The sequence below is a fragment of the Piliocolobus tephrosceles genome, chromosome 1, assembly GCF_002776525.5.
Source record: "Piliocolobus tephrosceles isolate RC106 chromosome 1, ASM277652v3, whole genome shotgun sequence".
Taxonomy (NCBI): Eukaryota; Metazoa; Chordata; class Mammalia; order Primates; family Cercopithecidae; genus Piliocolobus; species Piliocolobus tephrosceles.
The window spans coordinates 199,835,821-199,855,763 of record NC_045434.1 but is presented as its reverse complement, the minus strand read 5'-3'; the positions used below and the strand labels follow the sequence as shown (position 1 = coordinate 199,855,763).

General features: G+C 53.3%; 1 protein-coding gene across 1 annotated transcript in view; it reads left to right on the top strand.

Moving 5' to 3' along the window:
• The window catches only part of EPHB2 (EPH receptor B2), a 205,639-nt gene that overhangs the window by 157,114 nt on the left and 28,582 nt on the right, over window positions 1-19,943 (top strand). The window contains exon 6 of the mRNA XM_023219709.1: window positions 14,726-14,850. Within this exon, the coding sequence (XP_023075477.1) occupies window positions 14,726-14,850 (125 nt within the window). The remainder of the gene's footprint in view (window positions 1-14,725; window positions 14,851-19,943) is intronic.

Sequence of the window (19,943 nt, the reverse complement as noted above, 5' to 3'; positions counted from 1 at the left end):
CAGAAGGAAGCTCCTGGAGCCCTTTCCCTGGTTGCAGGGACCTCTCCTACATCCATTTGGGAGCTCTGCAGGTGGAATTGCCTACTCAAGATGCTTCAACGTATTAGTAGCTAGAAGCGGTTCTGGGCTGCTGGGATGGACCCTGCTATCTGGAGCTGGATGTACCCAGGAGTAGAGATGGGGCAGAGTATGGAAGTGAGGGGTTTCCAGGGACTGGACACACAGGGAAAGTCCTCAGGATTTAAAGACAGAGAAGCAATGAGAAACAAGCAGTGGATTAGGAGCAGAGACCTAGGCTTGGCTTTGCCGTTCATTTGCTGCATGACATTAGCAAATGAACAGCATTCATTTAGTCAGTGTATGAGTCAGCTACTCCTGCAACAATGCTGTGTAACAAAATCACCCCACAACTCAGTAGTTTAAACAGTAAACATTTGTTTCCTCACTCACTAGTGTGTGGGTCAGCTGGGGTTTGACTAATCTTGGCCACGCTCTCTGTGCTGGGCAGGACTCCAGAATGTGAGTTGGGTTCAGCCTGTTTCATGTTTCTCCTCATTCTCCTTGGACTGGCAGCCACCCCAGGCTTGTTTCTCTCAAGGTAAAGGGTAGGAGCATGGAGGGAGCCAACCATATCTCATTGGCCAAAACAAGTCCCACGGCCAAGCCCAGCATCAGTGGGATGGGGAAGTATACTCTGCCTCCAGTGAGTGGGCCCTGCAGAGTTACTTGGCAAAGGACGTGGGTACCTAATCCTATCACAGAAAAGGAAGAACTGGGGTCATTGATCTAATCTACCACGCACATGAAAATCACTTCCTCCCTCTGAGGCCTCAGTTTCCCCACCAAATTTTACATAAGAACTATATGTGAGCACAAGTTCCAGAACTAGATATCAGTCTACCCCAGTCCTGCTGAATCAGAACCCCAGGCGTAGACCCTGGGAATACGCATTGTTAAAAAGTGACTCAGGTGTTTCTTACCATCGGACAAATTTGGGAAACTCGGGTCTAAACCCCTTGAAGCCCTCAAAGCCCTGAGGCTTTAGGAATTATAACAAGTCTTTCCCCCTCTTCTTTATTCCAAGCCCCTTGGCAAGCCCCATCTCTTACAGCTGCTCAGAGCCCAGCTGGGGGCTGTGCAACCACACCACACCCCCACCCCATTATCCCCCTTTGCCAGATGAGGAAACTGAAGTCCAAGGAGGTATAGAGTCATTTATGCAAGGTCCTACTACTTAAGTGACCTCTATTAATAATTAAACCCAGGACCACGTGATTTCATGTCTACACTGTTCTCCAGTGTAGTGTAGACACAGTATCTGCCCTTGAGGATGTATGTCCTAGTTGGAAAAATAAGACACAGACACAGAGCCTACATACAAGATGGCATGGATGAGGGCCCAAGAGGTGCTGGGGGAGATGAGGGAGATCACAGGCAGGAGAAATCATCCTCCTAGGGAAGGAGCAAAGAGTATGTCCTGGAAGGCTTCCTGGAAGAGGAGGCATTTGAACTTGACTTTGAAGAATGGAGAGGCTTCTAGCAAGCAGAGACGGAATCATACAGGAAGAAAGATAGCCTGGGGGAGGGAAGCGCAGGAGGCAACTGGGGGGGGGGGGGAGTCTTCTTTCTGTTCCTCCTAAGTGTCAGGTTTCCCTGACACAGTCTTGGCACATGCTGTTCCCTCTGCCTGGAAAGGCTTTCTTATCTCATTCTTCCTTCAGGCCTCAGCTCATTTCACTGACCTTCCTGACTTGGTGGGACACCTCCCTCCCCAGCCCCAGCACCAGGGCCTTCTCGTTCCCGTGGTCGAAATATGACCTTGTGTCATTGATCATTGAGTTCTTGTTCGTCTCCCCCATCATCAGCACTACTCGGGGCACACGACGGGTCTGCTTTTCATCACCATGGTTTTCCCGGCACCTAGAGGGGGCTGCACCACAGTGAACATTCAGCAAACATTTTCAGAAGGGTTCGCAGAAGCGTGGGGTGAGGTGGGGTGTGGAGAAGTGCAGTCGGGTGGGAAACAAGGCTGGGGACTCGATTTCCAGACAAATGCATTCAGTGGTCGGTTTTAAACAGACCCTAAAATTCAGTAGAAAATTCAAGCTCATTGCCTTAAAAGGAAAAAGTGTTTCTTTTGGGCAAGTGACTGGGCCTTGCTCGCAATCCCTTGGCATTCACTGGGGCCAGAACTGTCTTCTGACTTCATCCAGCCATCATGCCGCCTTCAAACCACGCTCTGCCTTTCCAGAACACCTTTCTGCCTCATATTCATGAGTCGTGCTCATGGCCCCCAAGGAAGGAGGCTGGGCTGGGCTTGAGGGGTAAGGAAACAGGGGTTGGGAGAGGTCATGCCATGTACCCAGGTGCACTCTGCTGGACAGTGGCAGACCCAAGAGTCAGTCCGGCTATTCAGAGTGAGCCACGCTACCCTCCTGCCTGTCCACACCCACAAACAAGACCACGGCAGAGAGGGGCAGGAGGGAGGGACAGAGGCTGAGCCTTGGAGTGGGCAGTCAGAGGAGAGCTTCTCTGAGGAGGTGGCATTTAAGCTGAGGTCCGAATGACAAGCAGACAGCCCTGCAGACCTGGGGGCTGGGAGGTGTAGCATTTCACTGATACAGGGCTTCTATCCAGTGCCCTTGGCTGTTCTCCAGGGCTGCCCTGGACACAGCCTTCGCCCTTTAAGGATCTCACCCTGAGCAAGCCCAGAACACCCCCACCTCTGCCAGGTTCCGGAGGTAGTGGGAAGGGTCTGTGCTTTGGAATCAGGCAGCCGAACCTGGCTTTGTGTCAAGCCTGGCTGCTCACCAGCATGCAACCTTGGACAAGTCACTCAGCTTATGTCTGACTGCGTCTTCCTCACGGACACCTTCGCCCTCTCCTTACAGGAGGATTTAGCTGTGAGGATTTCAGCTAAGCTATGCAAGGTGCCTCCCAGGTTGCTGGCACAGGTAGGCACCTAAAACACAGAGATCATTCTCTATTCACTCTAATCCCCAAAACAGCTCACATTTGTCAAGTGCTAACTGTGTGCCAGGCACAGTGCTAAGCCTTTCACACTGAATCCTCACAATACAAGGTAGGTCCCGTTGTCATCCTGTTTTATAGATGAAAGGAAAGCGAGGCATTGAGAGGTAAGTGACTTACTCCGCTCTCCCAGGCCAGGAAATAACAGAGCCTGAATAATTGTGTCTCTGCGTCCTCAGGGCCCAATGTTGACCAGACCCATGCCTTCTACAGAGATGGGGCAGGCAGTCTGTATGCCCCATCCATACCACAGCCTGGCTGGGTATCCCCAGCCTTTGAGGCCCCCTGTAATGAACACGGTCAACCACTTAGGAAGCTCTACCATCAGTATATCCTAGGAGCTCATGTTGGAGAAAGGACATTGGAGCTGGACCTGACAAACTCAGCCCCCATCCCACACGGCCCATTCCAAGCTGTGTAGCCAGGATTAAGAAGACCTTATTTCTCTGAGCCTCAGTTCCATCACCTACAAAATGGTCATTTATCTATCATTGCAGCTTTGCTAGATGATTGTGGACATTAACAAGAATGTGGACAGCGCCTGGCACATAGAGGGACAGTACATGGCAGCTTGGCTTAGTTCTCTATTGCTGCCAGAACAAAATACCTGAAACCTAGCAACTTAACACAACACACATTTATTATCTTATCGTTCTGCAGGTTCAGAAGCCTAGCGTGGGCTAAGCACAGTGGCTCACGCCTGTAATCCCAGCACTTTGGGAGGCCGAGGTGGGTGGGTCACAAGGTCAGGAGTTTGAGACCAGCCTGACCAACATGGTGAAAACCTGTCTCTACTAAAATTGCAAAAGTTAGCCGGGCATGATGGTGCATGCCTGTAATCCCAGCTACTCAGGAGGCTGAGGCAGGAGAGTTGCTTGAACCCAGGAGGCGGAGGTTGCAGTGAATAGAGATCGTGCCATTGCACTCCAGCCTGGGTGACAGAGCGAGACTCCATCTCAAAAAAAAAAAAAAAAGAAGTCTAGTTCTAGCATGGATCTCATCAGGCTAAAAGCAGTGTTGGCAGGGATGTGTTAGCAGAATTCAGTTCCACATGGCTGTAGGAGTGAGGCCTCTCTCCCCTTGCTGACCATCAGCTGGGGGCTGCCTGAGCTCCTCAAGGCCTCTCTTGGGTCCTTCCACAGAACCCCGACATCTCAGAAGCAGCAGCAGGACATTGAGCTCTTCTCACTCTCCAACTCATTGGTTTTTTAACTCTCTGCTGGGAAAGGTTCTCTTCATGTAAGCACTCAAGAGATGCAGTTCAAGCTACCTGGATAATCTAGGAAAATGTCTCCATATCCAGGGTCATAACCTTCATCACACCTGCAAAGTCCCTTTTGTCATGTAAGGTAACATATTCACAGATCAGGGGATTAAGACGTGAACATCTTTGGGGGGTCATTATTCTGCCTATCACAGAAGTTAAACCTACATCAAATTAAAACTCAGCAGCATTGACAGAGGCCTTGGAGTTCACCTCAGGCAAACACCTCCTTTTAGAAGAAAACTGAGGCCCACGGAGGTTCCTTAGTGGCTACCCAAGATCCCACAGCAGGTCCCCAACACCCTGACCGGGTCTCCGTGACATCACTCCACATAGCTTTCTTGTGGAAAGACTTTCAACTCTCTAAAGCCTTTTCTGCCACTTGTGTTCTCTGATCCTCCCGCCCTGCTGTGGGGCGGGCACACAATGGCTCAGCCTCTGGAACTGGCATGAACATGGACTCACCTACTTCTCTCCCTGGGGGACCAAGAGGATCAGAGAGAAACGGGCCAAGAGACCCCCCTGTGCACTCATGCCTGGGGCCACGAGGTTCGAGAGGAAGACGGAGGAGAGGGCACTTCCCTCCCTGGGCCGAGCCCTCTGCGCGCATCTCCCTCTTTGATCCTCCCAAGCATTCTGCAGGGAAGGCATTGCTGACCTAGAGTATCATTTAAGATTGGTTTTGGCTGCATATTCCAAGAAGAAAAATAACAGATAGCCACTGCCGCAGTAGTGCTGGTTAACAATCAACCATTAACCACAAAGCCGACCGCATGGAACGAGAAGCACTTAGCTAGCTCGGAAGTCTCGGGGCTGACTGGACAGTGACGCTGGTCTTGGCTTGGTGCATTCTTAGGTTTGTAGTTCATCTGTTCCGGGTCACTCAGCAGCTCTTTGGGTTTTGTCATGGCTTTATTGCATGTTTGGGGGTTGACTGCTGTCCACTGGTCTGGAGTGGCCCTGGAGGGGACAACTGGAGCAACGACTCTGCTCTGACATGTCTCAGCCTCCAGCAAGTCCACCTGTGCGTGTTTTCTTATGGCAATCACAGGGAACCAAGGCAGCAGGCAGACATTCACAAGGGCTTTTGCAAGCCTCTGCTTATATCGTGTTGGCTTATATCCCATTGGCCACCACAAGTCACGTGGCCAAGCGAGAGTCAGAGAGAGAGGACTACATAAGTTACAGGGCAAAGGGCATATATACAGGGGGGTCATTAATACAACTAGTCTAACAGAGTGGCTTAGACCAAAGGGAGGTTTCTTTTTCTCATGTGTGAAGCATGTCAGAAGATAGGAGTACAGCATCTCCATGGAGCCATCAGAGATCCACACTCCTCAGCACACAGTTTCGTGTCCTCGTGGACCAAAATGGCTGCAAGATCTCTGGCTATCACATCCATGTCTCAGGTTGCAGTGGAAGGAGAGCAAGAAGGGTAGGACCCTCCCTTTTAAGGAAACTTCCTGGAAGTCCCACACATGCTTCAGTTTGTATCTCATGGCCGTATCTCATGGCCACTTCTAGCTGCCAGAGAGGTTCAGAAAATGTTGTCTTCTATTTGGGCACAGTGTACCTAGCTAAGAACCAGGATTTTGTTAGGTTGAGAAAGAGAGAATGGATAGTTGATAGGCAATGAGTGGCGTCTGCCACATCCCATTTTACAGGTAAGGAACCTGGGTTCAGAGAGAGGTAACTTGCCTGTGGTCACACGTTGGCCTAGGAGTAGAACAGTGGGCATCTGAACCCTGAACGCCACCTTTTCTCACCTTCACCGCCACCACTATTCCAGAGCACTTGGCTACTCATGGTGCTGCTTGAGAATCTGAGCAGCCCAGACAGCTGCATGTGGCTCACATTATCCCCTGACCCCGTAATCGGGGCCAAGTCCTGTGCTAATCACTTTGCAAACAGGTCTTCATTTAACCTTCCTTGCCCATTCTACAGAGGAGAAACTGAGGCACAGGAGGTGGAGGTAGGCTGCCCAGACCACCTGCCTTGAGGCCCAGGCTCTTAGCATCTTGCTAGTCCAGGTGCTGGGGTAGGACTGTCCCACCAGGAGACCAAACGTGAGGTGAAGACGATTCCACAACCCACTAGGAGGTGGGTGATTGGACGTTTCCCCAGCACAAAGCCCAGGACCTCGCCTCAGCCCACTCATAGGCTACTTATGGGCAGGGCCAGGTAACCACGAGTAGAAGAAATCAACCTGGGCTTTAGAGTCAGACAGACCTGGGTGCCCATCCCAGCCCTGCTGCCTGGGGTGTGGGGCCATCCCGTCGGTCTCTTCCTTTCCTCATTGGTGAAAAGGGAGGGATTAACCCCTACTCCATCTGATTGTGAGGAAGGGGCCTGGCGCCAGGCAGGCTCTGCTACATATATGCTAGATCCAGGGGAGAGCGAATGAGTACATGAACAGCCAGTCGCCACCCTAGAGAGGGGCTCTTCTCAAATTCAAGGAAAAAGTACTAATAATGTCTCCTGGACCCAGTTTTTTGTTTTATTTTTTTCATGTGTTCCACAGATTGCTAGTTCCAAAGAACGTTAATAACTATTATGTGAGAAAAGGTTTCTGAGGCCAAATGAGCCTGGGACCACGGGGTTAAACCGAGTTAACTGGGTTTCTCCCCTGCGGGACTTCTCAGAGCCTTGAATTGAACACATGTGCAGTGTGAATCTCCACAAGCAGAGGGGCTACAATTCTGTGTTCCTCAAACTTCCTTAGCCACAGAATACGCAGAGCACCTACCAATATGCCACCCTAGCACCAGCTGTCAGCTTTCCTTTTTTCTGTCCCATACCACTCTCTAAGAGGCCCATCAGAAAGAATCAGAGGCCCACTTTCTGAAAGTTTTATTCGCAGAAATTCAGTTGTGAGAATTATCGTCAGGTCATCCAGAATTGCAGACAGATCATCAGGGGTTAACTGCGTTGCTACAGGTTTAAGGGACAAACACTCGAAAAGCAGCTGTCCCGTGATTAGCTGGGAATTCTAAGAGTCCTGTCCCAAGTAAACTCCCTGCTACAGACCCTGGAGAGGACGAGCACAGTGATAAGCAATTGTCGTGGAACTGTTGGCTGGCTGGTGGCAAGAGGCCCCACGTCACTGCAGCAGTTCCCAACTGTGGGTGGGCACAGGGCCTGGGGTGAGGGAACCTGCCTTCCACTGGCTGCTTGGGAAATATTGCCTGGGGCCTTTGTTTTAGTGTCCAGCCCACAAGGTCGGTAGACTCAGGTTCCTGAGGGGGCCAAAAAAGGGGAGAATCTGCCTGGTGCCCGCTTTTCCCTTCCTCCCTCCCTTCCTTCCTCCTTCCTTCCTCACTTTCTCCCTTCCTTCCTCCTTCCTGTCTTCCTTTCTTCCTCTAGTAAATATTGGTCATGCACCCACTCTAAGCCACACACTGTTTCAGGCTCTGGGGATAAAGGATTAAATGAGAGACAAGGTCCCTGATCTCAGATAGTGTTGGTGCCATGACAAAAATAAAATGGGTATGAGAAGGCTACTGGAGGGGAGAGGTAGTCCAGGAGGACATCTTGGAGGAAGTGACATTTGAGCTCAGACTTCAGTGAAGTGGAGGATTTGGCCATGGAAGATATGGGGGAAGAGGTTTCCAAGCAGAAACACCATGGGGCCAAGGCCCTGAGGCAGAACAGAAAGACAGCCAGTGTGGACAGCTTGGGAGAGAGGGGGCAGGCAGAGGGAGGTGGCAGGTACTAGGCAGCTGGGCCTTGTGGGCCACCATAGTGTATCTGTGTCTTATTCTGGGTGCAGTGGGAAGCCACTAAGGGTCGTCAATGGGGAATGAAGACATCAGGGAGACACTGGGATCTGCAAGTCTGGGGCTTGGGATGGGGTCTCTGAGTGTCCTATGCCCAGCGACCTCTACCCCCCTCCCTTGGAGCTCAGGGATCTTCAGACCAGTGAAAGGGTCGTAGGTCAGGGCTGTGAGGGGAAGCTGAGCCAATCCCCAAGCCCCCTCACCTCTTGCAGCAACCAGGGGCACAGGCTGCTGGCTTCCTGTCCTGTCCTGGGATCCTAGTCCCAAAAGACGCTGAGAGACCACCCCATACAACCCCTTCATGCCCTGAGAAGGAAACGGAGGCACACAGAGGGAAGGCTCCTTCCCCAAGTCTCAGCCAAGGAAGGGGCTAAACTCCCCACTGGGGTTCGCTGAGGGCAACAGGGCCCCTGACCACCTGCTCCAGACAAGCAGGCCCCGCCTGGCCAGCCTCCCCCTGCCCCTCTCTGCCACAAGCCTCTTTTGTGCTTACTCCCTGGGGCTCCATCTCCTTGCAGGGGTCACAGGGCACCGCTGACCCCATTCCCCTGTCGGCGTGCCCGGCTGGTAATTGAAAATACCAGAATTCCCTGATGACCAACTTACAGGGAAACCTGACACCCCAGGGTGGGCGGTGGGCAGCAGGAGGCGTGGGAGAGCATCCAGCTGTTCCCTTTTCTCCACCGTTAATCCCCCTGGATTCCAGGAGAAAGGCCAGCCCTGCTGGCCCCCATGGCCCGCCTTGATCATCTTCCTGGCAAATGCCGCCTCCTTGCCACGCCCGGGGTTACAGGGCTTATGGGATCAGAGCCCGGGTGAGCTGCCTGTAACCCAAGCCTGCCAGCTACGCCCGCCAGGCCCAGACCCCCAAGGCCGCGTGGGACCTGCCTCTACCAGCAGCTGAGCTCCCAGAGCTGGGGCGGGCTGGGTGGGTGGTAGGTGAGTCAGCGGGAACCAGGCAGGGTTAGCTCTGCAGCAGTAGGAAGGGAGCTGGACCAGGGTGTCCTCAGGGGCCCTCGGAGGTCCACTGGTTTCCAGACCTCCCTGGTCAGCCGGCATCAGCCACAGCCAGTGGAGGGGAAAGGATGTGTTGGACCTGGGTGAGCCTGGGTTCAAATCCCAGCTCCACTGCTTGCTGTGTGGCCTTGGGCAAGTTACTTCACACTTCCGTGCCTCCATATCCTCATCTGTAAAATGGGTATAACAGTAATACCAGCCTTGTAGGGTTGACAGGAGCATGAAGTAAGTTAACGGATGTGAACCATGTGGTTTGCTGTTAGCTGTACGGCCTTTCCCTTTTTCTGGGCACCATGGGGCGTACAGGGGCTGTCAGAATGGCAAGCTGAATGATAAGCTTGTTTTAGTTGAGGAGCAGGTTACCACCCCTACTAGTCCTTCTGTGCCTCCCCAGTGCCTCAGGACTGGAAGTTTGGCCCACGCTTTCCTCAGCAGCCTCATCTCTTTCCCTCTCATGGAGCTCTTTGTTTGGCTGCCCCAAGACCCTCTGAGCTCCAGGGCTCTATATGAAGAGTGTAGCCCAGGCAGGTGAGGGGGGCAGGCTCAGCAGAAGCCAGGCTACAAGCAGCCACGTGGCAGGTGGATCACATACTAGACCAGGACTCAGCTGCTCCTGGCTCTAGTCCAGGTCTACCACTACCAGCTCTGTAACCTTGGACAAGTCACTTTCTTTCTCTGGCCCTGAATCCACTAGTCCTCAAAGTGTGGTCCACAGACCACCAGTATCAACATCACCTGGGAGTTTGCTAGAAATGCACATTATCAGGCTCCACCCCAGACCTGCTGAAGTAGCATCTCGGTGGGGGGTGTTGTGGGGAGGCCAGCAATGTGAATTTTAATAAAGTCTCCTGGTTATCATTATGCCCATTCAAGTTTTAAAAGTGCTGTAATCTAGGATACATTCTACAATTGTCCTTTGTTGGGAGGTGAAACTCCAGAGAGAGGTGCAAACAAAGCAGCCCCTGCTGAAATCCCAGAAGGTGATGTGAACAGAGCAGCTCTGCTGAACTCCCTGAAGGTGGTGTGAGTGGAGCAGATCCTGATGAATTCCCAGGAAGAGGTGTGAATGGAGCAGCCTCTGCTGAAATCCCACACAGTGGTGTGAATGGAGCAGCCCCTGCTGAAATCCCCAAAGGTGGTGTGAACAGAGCAGCCCCTGCTGAAATCCCTGAAGGTGGTGTGAACAGAGCCGCCCCTGCTGAATTCCCAGGGAGAGGTGTGAACAGAGCAGCTCCTGCTGAAATCCCAGGGAGAGGTGTGAACAGAGCAGCTCCTGCTAAAATCCCAGACAGTGGTGTGAACGGAGCAGCCTCTGCTGAAATCCCAGACAGTGGTGTGAATGAAGCAGCCCCTGCTGAAATCCCTGAAGGTGGTGTGAATGCAGCAGCCTCTGCTGAAATTCCTGAAGGTGGTGTGAACGGAGCAGCCCCTGCTGAAACCCCTGAAGGTGCTGTGAATGGAGCGGCCTCTGCTGAAATCCCTGAAGGTGGTGTGAATGGAGCAGCCTCTGCTGAACTCCCAAGGAGAAATGTGAATGGAGCAGCCCCTGCTCTTGTTCAAGGCTGAATCACTTTGATCAAGTCCTGAAATGGGAGCTTGGATCCCACAGCTTCATGCCGCTTCTGAGTCTTACAGCTTCCCCAATGCCTAGCATGGTGCCCATCCTGGGACAGGCACTCATTTAGTTGAAAAACAGTATGCTTCCTCCCATTAAGCCGTGAGTCCCTGGAAGGCTGGGATGCTGTGAGGTTCCTCTCCAGAGCCCCGGCACCCAGCATCATGTTGGCATCATAGCAACTCCATGAACTGAAAAATTCTTCACAATGTCTCCCTCCTGAGGGGTGCCCAACACCCCACTCAGACCTTCACATGCATTTCCACTGCCTTCTCACAGCGTCCTGGCCAGGTGAGGGTTCCTACTTGATAGGTATGAAAACTGAGGCTCAACAAGGCTAAAAGTACCTGCTCAAGGCCACAAGTGAGTGAGTGGAGGAGCAGGGAGCTGCATACAGGTCTGTCAGACTCCACCCTCAGGGCTCCCCACCGCTAGGCTAGACGGCCTTGCCAGGGACTGGATGGGAGCATCCTGACCTGGGCACTGTGCGGGTCTAGGCATGAAGCAGTGGGTGAGCGAGCACACTTGGAAGCAGCGCAATCCAAATACCCCTCACCCGTCCTTGCCCTTGCGGCTCTGTGTCTGGGGCTCTGTTGATGCAACACACATCGACATGCTGTGAGACAGCAGCATGCCTCCAACTCCACCCTTCACACATCCCTCCCCACCTGCTTGGCCGGCCCTCTGGGAGACAGACCCAGTATTTCAAGGAGCCCTGGAGGCTGCCTCACCCAGCCCCTCACCCCAGAACTGTCCTCAGGCCCCTGGAGGCAGGGGTGGGGGCCATCACTCCCAGAATCTCTGGCAGCTGAGTTTCAAGCATCCTCCTTAGCTTCTCAGAGCACCCCCTGTCGCACCCCCACCTCCACCACACACAGACCCAGTGGTCAGCCCCTGTGGGTTGGATGAGAGGGGCTGAGAAGCTGGGGGGAAGCATGGGGATTGGGGTGCTTCCCGGGCCAGCACCGGGGATGAGCCCCCAGATTGGCCCTGCTCTGTGACGCTCCAGAAGGGCCTGATTTTGTTGTTTCACTGGGACACCAACCACTGACAAGCCCGTGACAGGGGCAGACAGCCTGGAGTGCATAAAGAAGCTGGATCCTCGGCACTCTGGACAGCAGAACACTCAACTCCTCACAAAGGCAGCTCCATGGGGAGGGGTGGCACTGGGGCTGGAGGCAGGTGGGAAGTAGGAACTGCTTTGAGACCCAGAGGGGGTAATAGCTAGGGCAGGATGACTCAGCTCCAAGCCCACCTCAGCTCCTCGCCAGCTGTGTGACCTTGGGGAAGTCACTGTGCCTCTCTGAGCCGCTGATACCTCTTCTGTAAAGTGCAGATATTGACCCCCATCCTACATGATTGTTGAGGGGGTTAAATGAGATGCCACAGGTCCATGCTCAGTGCACTGTGACAGGTGACACCTGCAAACACCGACGGCGCTGACCACATGCCAGGCACTACACTGAGTACACAACCAGACCCCGGGAGAGGCCAATGCCCCTGGCAGGGCAAGGAGCTAAGCTGAGAGTCAGGCAGCCTCCCCTGGGTGTAAAACGAACAGAGGCTTATCAGGGCCATGTGGACCAGGGTCTAAGTCCTCCGTGCGTGTGCTGCCACCTCATCTGGAGTGTCTTGGGACAATTTTCCACAGCTCCTTGGGATGTCAGAGGGGAGTCTGGACCTGCCCAGACCCACGCTGGCCCCCAGGCTCATCCTTGGCGTCATGGGCTGCAGGGGGAGGACTGGCAGGGAACATCGGAGCCTCAAGGCCTCAGAGATCTTCTAGTCTGGCCTAGGGTGCCCAGGAGGAAGCCAGGTCCAGAGGGGAGGCAGCTCGCCTAGGTCACACAGCCAGTTAGCAGCAAGGCAGGCAGGCAGTCTAGGGGCAGACACAGAGCAGGAAATGGGTGCGTCGGCTCCAGCCTTCAAACCCCACAGCCAGTGTTCAGGTCCCCCTGAGCTCCTACCAGGCCTGCTCCACACTCACATCCCATATGGTCAGAGCCCCTGCAGAGCAGGACTTGGGGCTGGGAGAAGCATCAGCCTCCACTTTCCAGCATCCTTGTATCAGCTGAGATAGGACATCTACTTGTGACAGACCCGCCCAGGAACGAGGAAAGAATGCAGGAGGTGCTCCCTTCACCCTGGTGAGTCCTCAGCCCCTCCTGGGACCACAGAAATCTTGGGCCCAGAGAAGCAAGGAGGCTTGCCAGAGTCACACCACGGGTGTGGGGACCACACTGAGAGTCCCTCTCTGGCCAGTCCCACTCTGGAACAAACACTGTTCTGGCAAGATGCAGACCTGGGTCCAAATCCCGGCTTCCCCACTGACTGTGCGATCTCAGGAAGCCACGTGCAGCTCAGAACTTCAGTGTCACCTGTCAGCAGGGGTGATACACTCTCTTATCAACAGTCAACTCAGGAAGCAAGTGTAAAGGGCCCAGGGCCATGTCTACACAGAGTTGATGCTTTCTGGAGGTTTGCTGTGTGTGAGAAGGAGGCAAAAGACAGCAGGCCGGATGCATTATGAAATAAGGACTCAAGAATGGGCTGTGTGCCATGGACCTACCTCGGCAGCTCACACCTCCTCTCTTGACCTCAGTTTCCACGACTGCAAAATAAGGGAATAGGGCCAGGCATGGTGTCTCACACCTATAATCCCAGCACTTTGAGAGGCTGATGCAGGAGGGGATCACTTGAGCCCAGGAGTTCGAGACCAACCTGGGCAACATGGCAAAACCCCGTCTCTACAAAAAATACAAAAATTACACCAGGCTCTGTGTCTCATGCCTGTAACCCCAGCACTCTGGGAGACCAAGGCAGGCAGATCACCTGAGGTCAGGAGTTTGAGACCAGCCTGGCCAACGTGATGAAACTCTGTCTCTACTAAAAATACAAAAATTAACCGGGTGTGGTGGTGCACACCTGTAATCCCAGCTACTCAGGAGGCTGAGGTAGGAGAATTGCTTGAACCCGGGAGGCAGAGGTTGCAGTGAGCCAAGATCACGAAACTACACTCTAGCCAGGGTGACAGAGCAAGACTCCATCTCACAAAAAAACAAAATTAGCCAGGCCTGGTGGCACACACCTGTGGTCCCAGCTACCTGGGAAGCTGAGGTAGGAGTGCCACTTGAGCCCAGGAAGTTGAGGCTACAATGAGCTGTGTTCATGCCACTGCACTCCAGCCTGGGCAACAGAGTCTCAAAAAATAACAATCATAAAATCAAATGAGGGAACTGTACTAAGGTATATCTTCTCGCTACTCTTTGAGACAGAGTTTCACTCTTGTCGCCCAGGCTGGAGTGCAATGGCACAATCTCGACTCAGCAACCTCTGCCTCCCAGGCTCAAGTGATTCTCCTGCCTCAGCCTCCGAGATAGCTGGGATTACAATGCACCACCATACCTGCCTAATTTTGTATTTTTAGTAGAAACAGGGTTTCACCATGTTGGCAAGGCTGGTCTTGAACTCCTGACCTCAGGTGATCTGCCTGCCTCGGCCTCCCAAAGTGCTGGGATTACAGGCGTGAGCCACTGCACCCGGCCGTGTACTAAGCATTTCTAGTACATGTATTTCTAAGCATCCTTCTAGCACTGCACACAGCCTCCCTGACTGCTTGTCACTTCCTCTAACCACCTCTGTGAGCGCACTTGCAGCACTGATGGGAGGAATGGGAAGGGGAAGTGACTGATTTATTGAGATGAAATTCACATGACATACAATTAACCGTTTCTATCTCTACTGTCTCTCAACTTGATGTGGCCTGAGCTTCCCCAGGGCTGGTGAAGTCTTCAGTGTCTATGACCTGAAGGTGCCCGATGAGAGCTCAGCAGCGGCACCCATAGCCCTGCATGAGCCCCTCTGCACCCTGTCGGCTCCCCCAGACTGGCTGTGTGGCCTCAGCCAGATGCCCTTCCCTCTCTGATCCCACAGTTCCCCCCATGTCCAAGCACCTCTGAGGGTGGGCCAGAAGCTGCACCTTCTCATGCCTCCCTGACCCCTGACCTCTGGCCTCTCTTCCAGCTCCGTCAGCAGTGTCCATCATGCATCAGGTGAGCCGCACCGTGGACAGCATTACCCTGTCGTGGTCCCAGCCAGACCAGCCCAATGGCGTGATTCTGGACTATGAGCTGCAGTACTATGAGAAGGTACCTATGGGCGGGCTTGGTGCTCTCCCCATCACCCATCTCCCTGAGGGCCCCTGTCCCAGGCTGAGGCCTGGGGGTTCTGCCCCCTCCACAAGACGAGATGCATTGGTGCAAGAGAAAGAGCACTGGCCTTGGAGACAGGCTGCCTGGCTCCCAACCCGGCTCCACTCCTCCCCTCTGAGACCTCAGGCAGGTGCCTTGACCTCTCTGGATCTCACTTTTCTAGTCTGGAGGATCCGCCCAGCAATCTCAATAAAATGCAACAGTCACATCCCTTTCCCCACCACGACCCTTTCATCTTGACCTCAGTGGCTTGATGTTGTGAAAAACTGGGTTTCCAAAAAGCTGCACTTAAGAAGTGATAATTAGTCACTCACCTGTTCTTCGACAGAGATTTAAAACTGCTCGAGAGAGCTTCGGCCTGCCCTGCTCTGATTCCTGCTAAAACACCCACTTTCACTCGCCTGTATGCCCTTTGCATGGGGAGAGGTGATTTCACTTTGAGCTTTCAAATCAGACCTTAATTACTTCCTTCGGGGACCCAAGGTGGAAGCTCCTGGGATGGTAGAAGGAGAACTGGACTAGGAGTGAGAAGCCATAGGTTCAAATTCCAACTCCATCCTTCACCAGCTGTGTGACCTTGGGCAGGTGTCTTTCTCCCTCTGAACCTCAGTTTCCACCTGTGTCGAGTGTGGGTGAGACCTCTTGCGGGGAGCTATGCAGATTATGGAGAAAGGGCAGCATGGTACCTGGCCCTCAGCAGAGGCCATGCATGTCCCTGGCCTTCCTCCTTTGCCCTGCCTGCTGCACAGTGGACGATGGTGACAGGATAGGAGGCCAGGTGGATGTGGGGCCTGCACAGTATGGGGGCTGGGAAGTAGACAGCACAATTGCCCACCCACATGGCTGGATATCAGAGGCCCCAGGAAGCCTCTCCTATGAATGATGATTTCTCTTACCTGCTCCAGGAGGCAACAAACAGCCACAGAGGCTGCAAGGGCCCCTGGGAAAGGCATCGCAGGGCTTCCATTCAGACTAAGATGTCAATGACTGATAGGCAGGCATTTCATTGAGGGCAAGTCCAAGGGTAACTGCAAATGGATAGAAGGGCTCTCCATGAAGGCTGAGAGGAAGAGTACAGACAGTGGCAGCCAGTCCTGCTAGAGCCCGGCTTTCTAGGGCCCAGCCTGGCCTTTGCACTCTCTTAACTGCTGGATCAGCTAACCAAGCCGGTCTCCGGGGCCTTTCAAACACTTACCCAGCCTTCACCGGCCACCTTACCATTGCTTGAGCGCGTGTTCATCCTGTCCCCTAGGCAGTGCATTCCAAGAGGTCAGGGGTTACGTCTCCATTCACCACCTTCTCCCTGGCACCAGGGCCTGGCACCAAGGAGACACTTGATCAATATCGGTTGAATGAACAAGTGAATGAATCCCTTCCCTTGTGCCCTGGCCCCCAAACACCTCCTGGGACTTCATGCCTGCCATCCCCTCACCCACCTACCTCGCTGCCCACCCTTTTCCCTCATCCTCCCCTCATCTCTCCCTGTTGGAATCTTCAGGGTCCCTCCCAAATGTCACCTCTGCCACAAGCGAACGTGGACTCTGCCCCTGTCTTACAGCACCACATGTGGGTGAAGGGTGCTCCTGTCTCCCACAGGGGGCCGTGGACACTGAAGGAATGAATCGTGTGAATGCATGAGAGGTGTGAGTGATGGAGCCTGTGAATCAAAGAGGGAACTGGCTGGGCACGGTGGCTCATGCCTGTAATCCCAGCACTTTGGGAGGCCGAGGCAGACGGATCACCTGAGGTCAGGAGTTCGAGACTAGCCTGGCCAACATAATAAAACCCCATCTCTACTAAAAATACAAAAATTATCTGGGCATGGTGTCGCACGCCTGTAATGCCAGCACTTTGGGAGGCTGAGGTGGTTGGATCACGGGGTCAGGAGTTCAAGACCAGCCTGACCAACATGGTGAAACCCCGTCTCTACTGAAAATACAAAAACTAGCTAGGCATGGTGGCGCATGCCTGTAATCCCAGCTACTCAGGAGGCTGAGGCAGGAGAATCACTTGAACCCAGGAGATGGAGGTTGCAGTGAGCTGAGATCATGCCACTGCACTCCAGCCTGGGTGACACAGTGAGATACTGTCTCAAAAAAAAAAAAAAAAAAGAGGGACCCAGTGGGTGGCTGGGTATGGATGAGTAGATGAATGGATGAATTCTTTCTGTCTAAACTGCTCCTATCCCTACATTTTCCACCTGGCCAGCTCTGACTCAACCTTCTAGATCTTAGCCTAACATCACCTCCACAGAGAAGCCTCCATCACTGCCCAGATGCCATCCAATGCCCGATTTCATCTTCTCCTTATACCTTGCCCTTCTGCATAGAGTTTATCACAATTGTCGTTTTTAAGTGTTGTTGAGTAATTAGGTATTTACTAATTCTACACTGAGTTAGATAGTAAGTTCCTTGAGGGTGGAGATCTTGCCATGATCTCTGCTGTGTCCCCAGCGCCTGGCACACAGTAGGTACTCAAGAGCTGTTTTTTGGATGATTCAGGAAGTGGCCACACGAGGGCCTGAGCTGTGGGTGGTGTGAGGAAGCAGCCCCACCCCTTGCTGGACCCTGGAGGGCCTCCAGGCAGGAGCCAGCATCTCTGCTCCCCACAGCAGGAATAGCTTAACAACTCAGAACCCAAAAAGGCCAAAAAAAAAAAAAAAAAAAAAAAACTAATTAAGAAGCTTTGTGATTAAATGAAACTGAAAGTGTTTGTCCCCAAAGACGGCAACGGAAATGAGGAATCCCAGTGCGGGTCCTGCCTACGACCCATTTCCTACCACAGCGGGCAGGCCTGGGGAGGCTGCTGGAGGTGTGAACCGGGAGGCAGCTCTGCCCTACATTCTGCCGCTGCCCGAGCATCCCCAGGTCCCTGCTGAGGGTGGCAGGACCTGCAGGCTCTGCAGCAGCCAAGGTTACCACCTGCTCACGTTTCATGAGCACTTGCTATGTGCTAAGCACGTCGCCTCTAGCGTCTCATTTATCCTCACCACAGGGCTCTTCACCCCATTGGATGGAAGGGGAAACTGAGGCACAGAGCAGTTCCATAACTTGCCCAAGAGGATCCAGCAAGGATTTTGACCTATGGTCTCACTCTTTACTTGGCTGTCCTGCCTCCCAGACTTTTTTCCCCAGGGATGCTTCAGGGATGACCTTTAAGAGGTAGACAGGACCAGCCCCTGCCATGGAGACTATTAGGCATAAATGGTGAGGGAGGCCAAGTGGTGAGAGGCTGAAGGTGCAACAGCCTGAAGTACACCTATGATGAGACGTGGCCCTACTTCTTTCAGTCCCTCCCCCAGGGCCTGGGGTACAGAGAGGGACAGCTTGGCATCTGCCAGTGAGGATACGGACACTGGTTCACTCAACTTTCAGTCTCACCAGTTTTGGGTCAGACACTAAGCTGGGTACCAGGAATTCTGAGGCTGACGAGGTGGCTCAGAGGCCTCAGGGACTTCACGGTCCAGGGAAAAAGAGTCAGACACTGACAGCCAGGAGACAAGGTGTGACACTAGCCACAGAAGGGTCAGCAAAGGTCCCGGGGGGCACCAATAGGGGCCCACCATCCTGGCCTGAGTGAGGGAAAGCCTTCATTCAGTGACACTCGGGCTGAGTCTTGAAAGATGCTAGGAGTTCACCAGACAAACATACAGGTGGGAGCACAGTCATTCTAGGCATCAGGAATCGCAGGTGCAAAGGCCCTGGGGCAGGGGTGTGTGGGCTGCGTTCAGGAAACAGACAAGGCAAGTGTGGCGGAAGCAGGAGCATCAGGCGAGGAGGTTGGGAGGGAGGCTAGGCTAAATGTCATGGGCCTTCCAGCCCTGGGAGTCTGGATTCAATTTAAAGTATGATGGGATGGCTCTGGAATGATGCAGTCTGACTCAGATTCCTTTAAAGATCCCTGTAGCTTGCTGTGTGGAGAATGGATTCCAGGGAGACAGAGAGACCCAGGGAGCACCTGTACAGGGCTCCCAGGGGACGCCAAGTGAGAAATGATGGTAGGTAGCTGGGGGAGTTGGCAGCAGAGATGGCAAATGCCAGCAAAGTCTATACACACACACACACACACACACACACACACACACATATATATATCTCTTTTTAATTAGTTTTTTTTTTTTTTTTTGAGATGGAGTTTCACACTTGTTACCCAGGCTGGAGTGCAATGGTGCGATCTCAGCTCACCACAACCTCCGCCTCCCAGGTTCAAGCGATTCTCCTGCCTCAGCCTCCCAAGTAGCTGCGATTATAGGCATAAGCCACCACACCTGGCTAATTTTGTATTTTAAGTAGAGACAAGGTTTCTCCATGTTGGTCAGGCTGGTCTCAAACTCCCAACCTCAAGTGATCCACCCGCCTTGGCCACCCAAAGTGCTGGGATTACAGGCATGAGCCACTGTATTTTAAAGTCTATATTTTAAAGCCTGGAGGACCCGGGAAATGTGGAGGGTGACTCCTAAGAGATGGAGGTGCCTTTTCCTGGGGCAGATGCGGGTTTGTGATTTGTAGGTGTGGTGTTTCCTGGGGCAAAGGGGTTGGAGTTTAGGGAGGGTAGAGAACAGCAGCCAGGAGAGTGTGCAGAGGAAGAACCAGAAGATAGGATCTGGGAGAATGCCAGGGTTTAGGGAGGGGAAGAAAGCAGAGTTGATGAAAATATTAGAGGAGGTGCTGGCAGAGGGGTAGGAGCAGAACCAGGAGCCATATCTATCCCTGACCTCTCAGGCAAGGCTGTGATATGCCAGCCATCACCACCAGGGAGGGACAGCTAGGCTGCAGGTGGTGAGATTTATTCCAGCAAGTCCGCAGCCGGTTTATATATACCTAACACAGGAATCCTCCTTGTGTCTGCTATTAGATTCTTTCCCGAATACTCCAATCTTCCTAGGAAGGGAAGTCAGACACTAAGCCCTGCAGGCCCGTGTGGCCCCCACCTCCACCTCTTTCCCACTCTTTCCCTTCTTCAGAAATGGCTCTCTTAGAGCGGATTCTCCATTTGGCCTTTCCCCAGCCCTTCCCAGCCTGCCTGGAGCC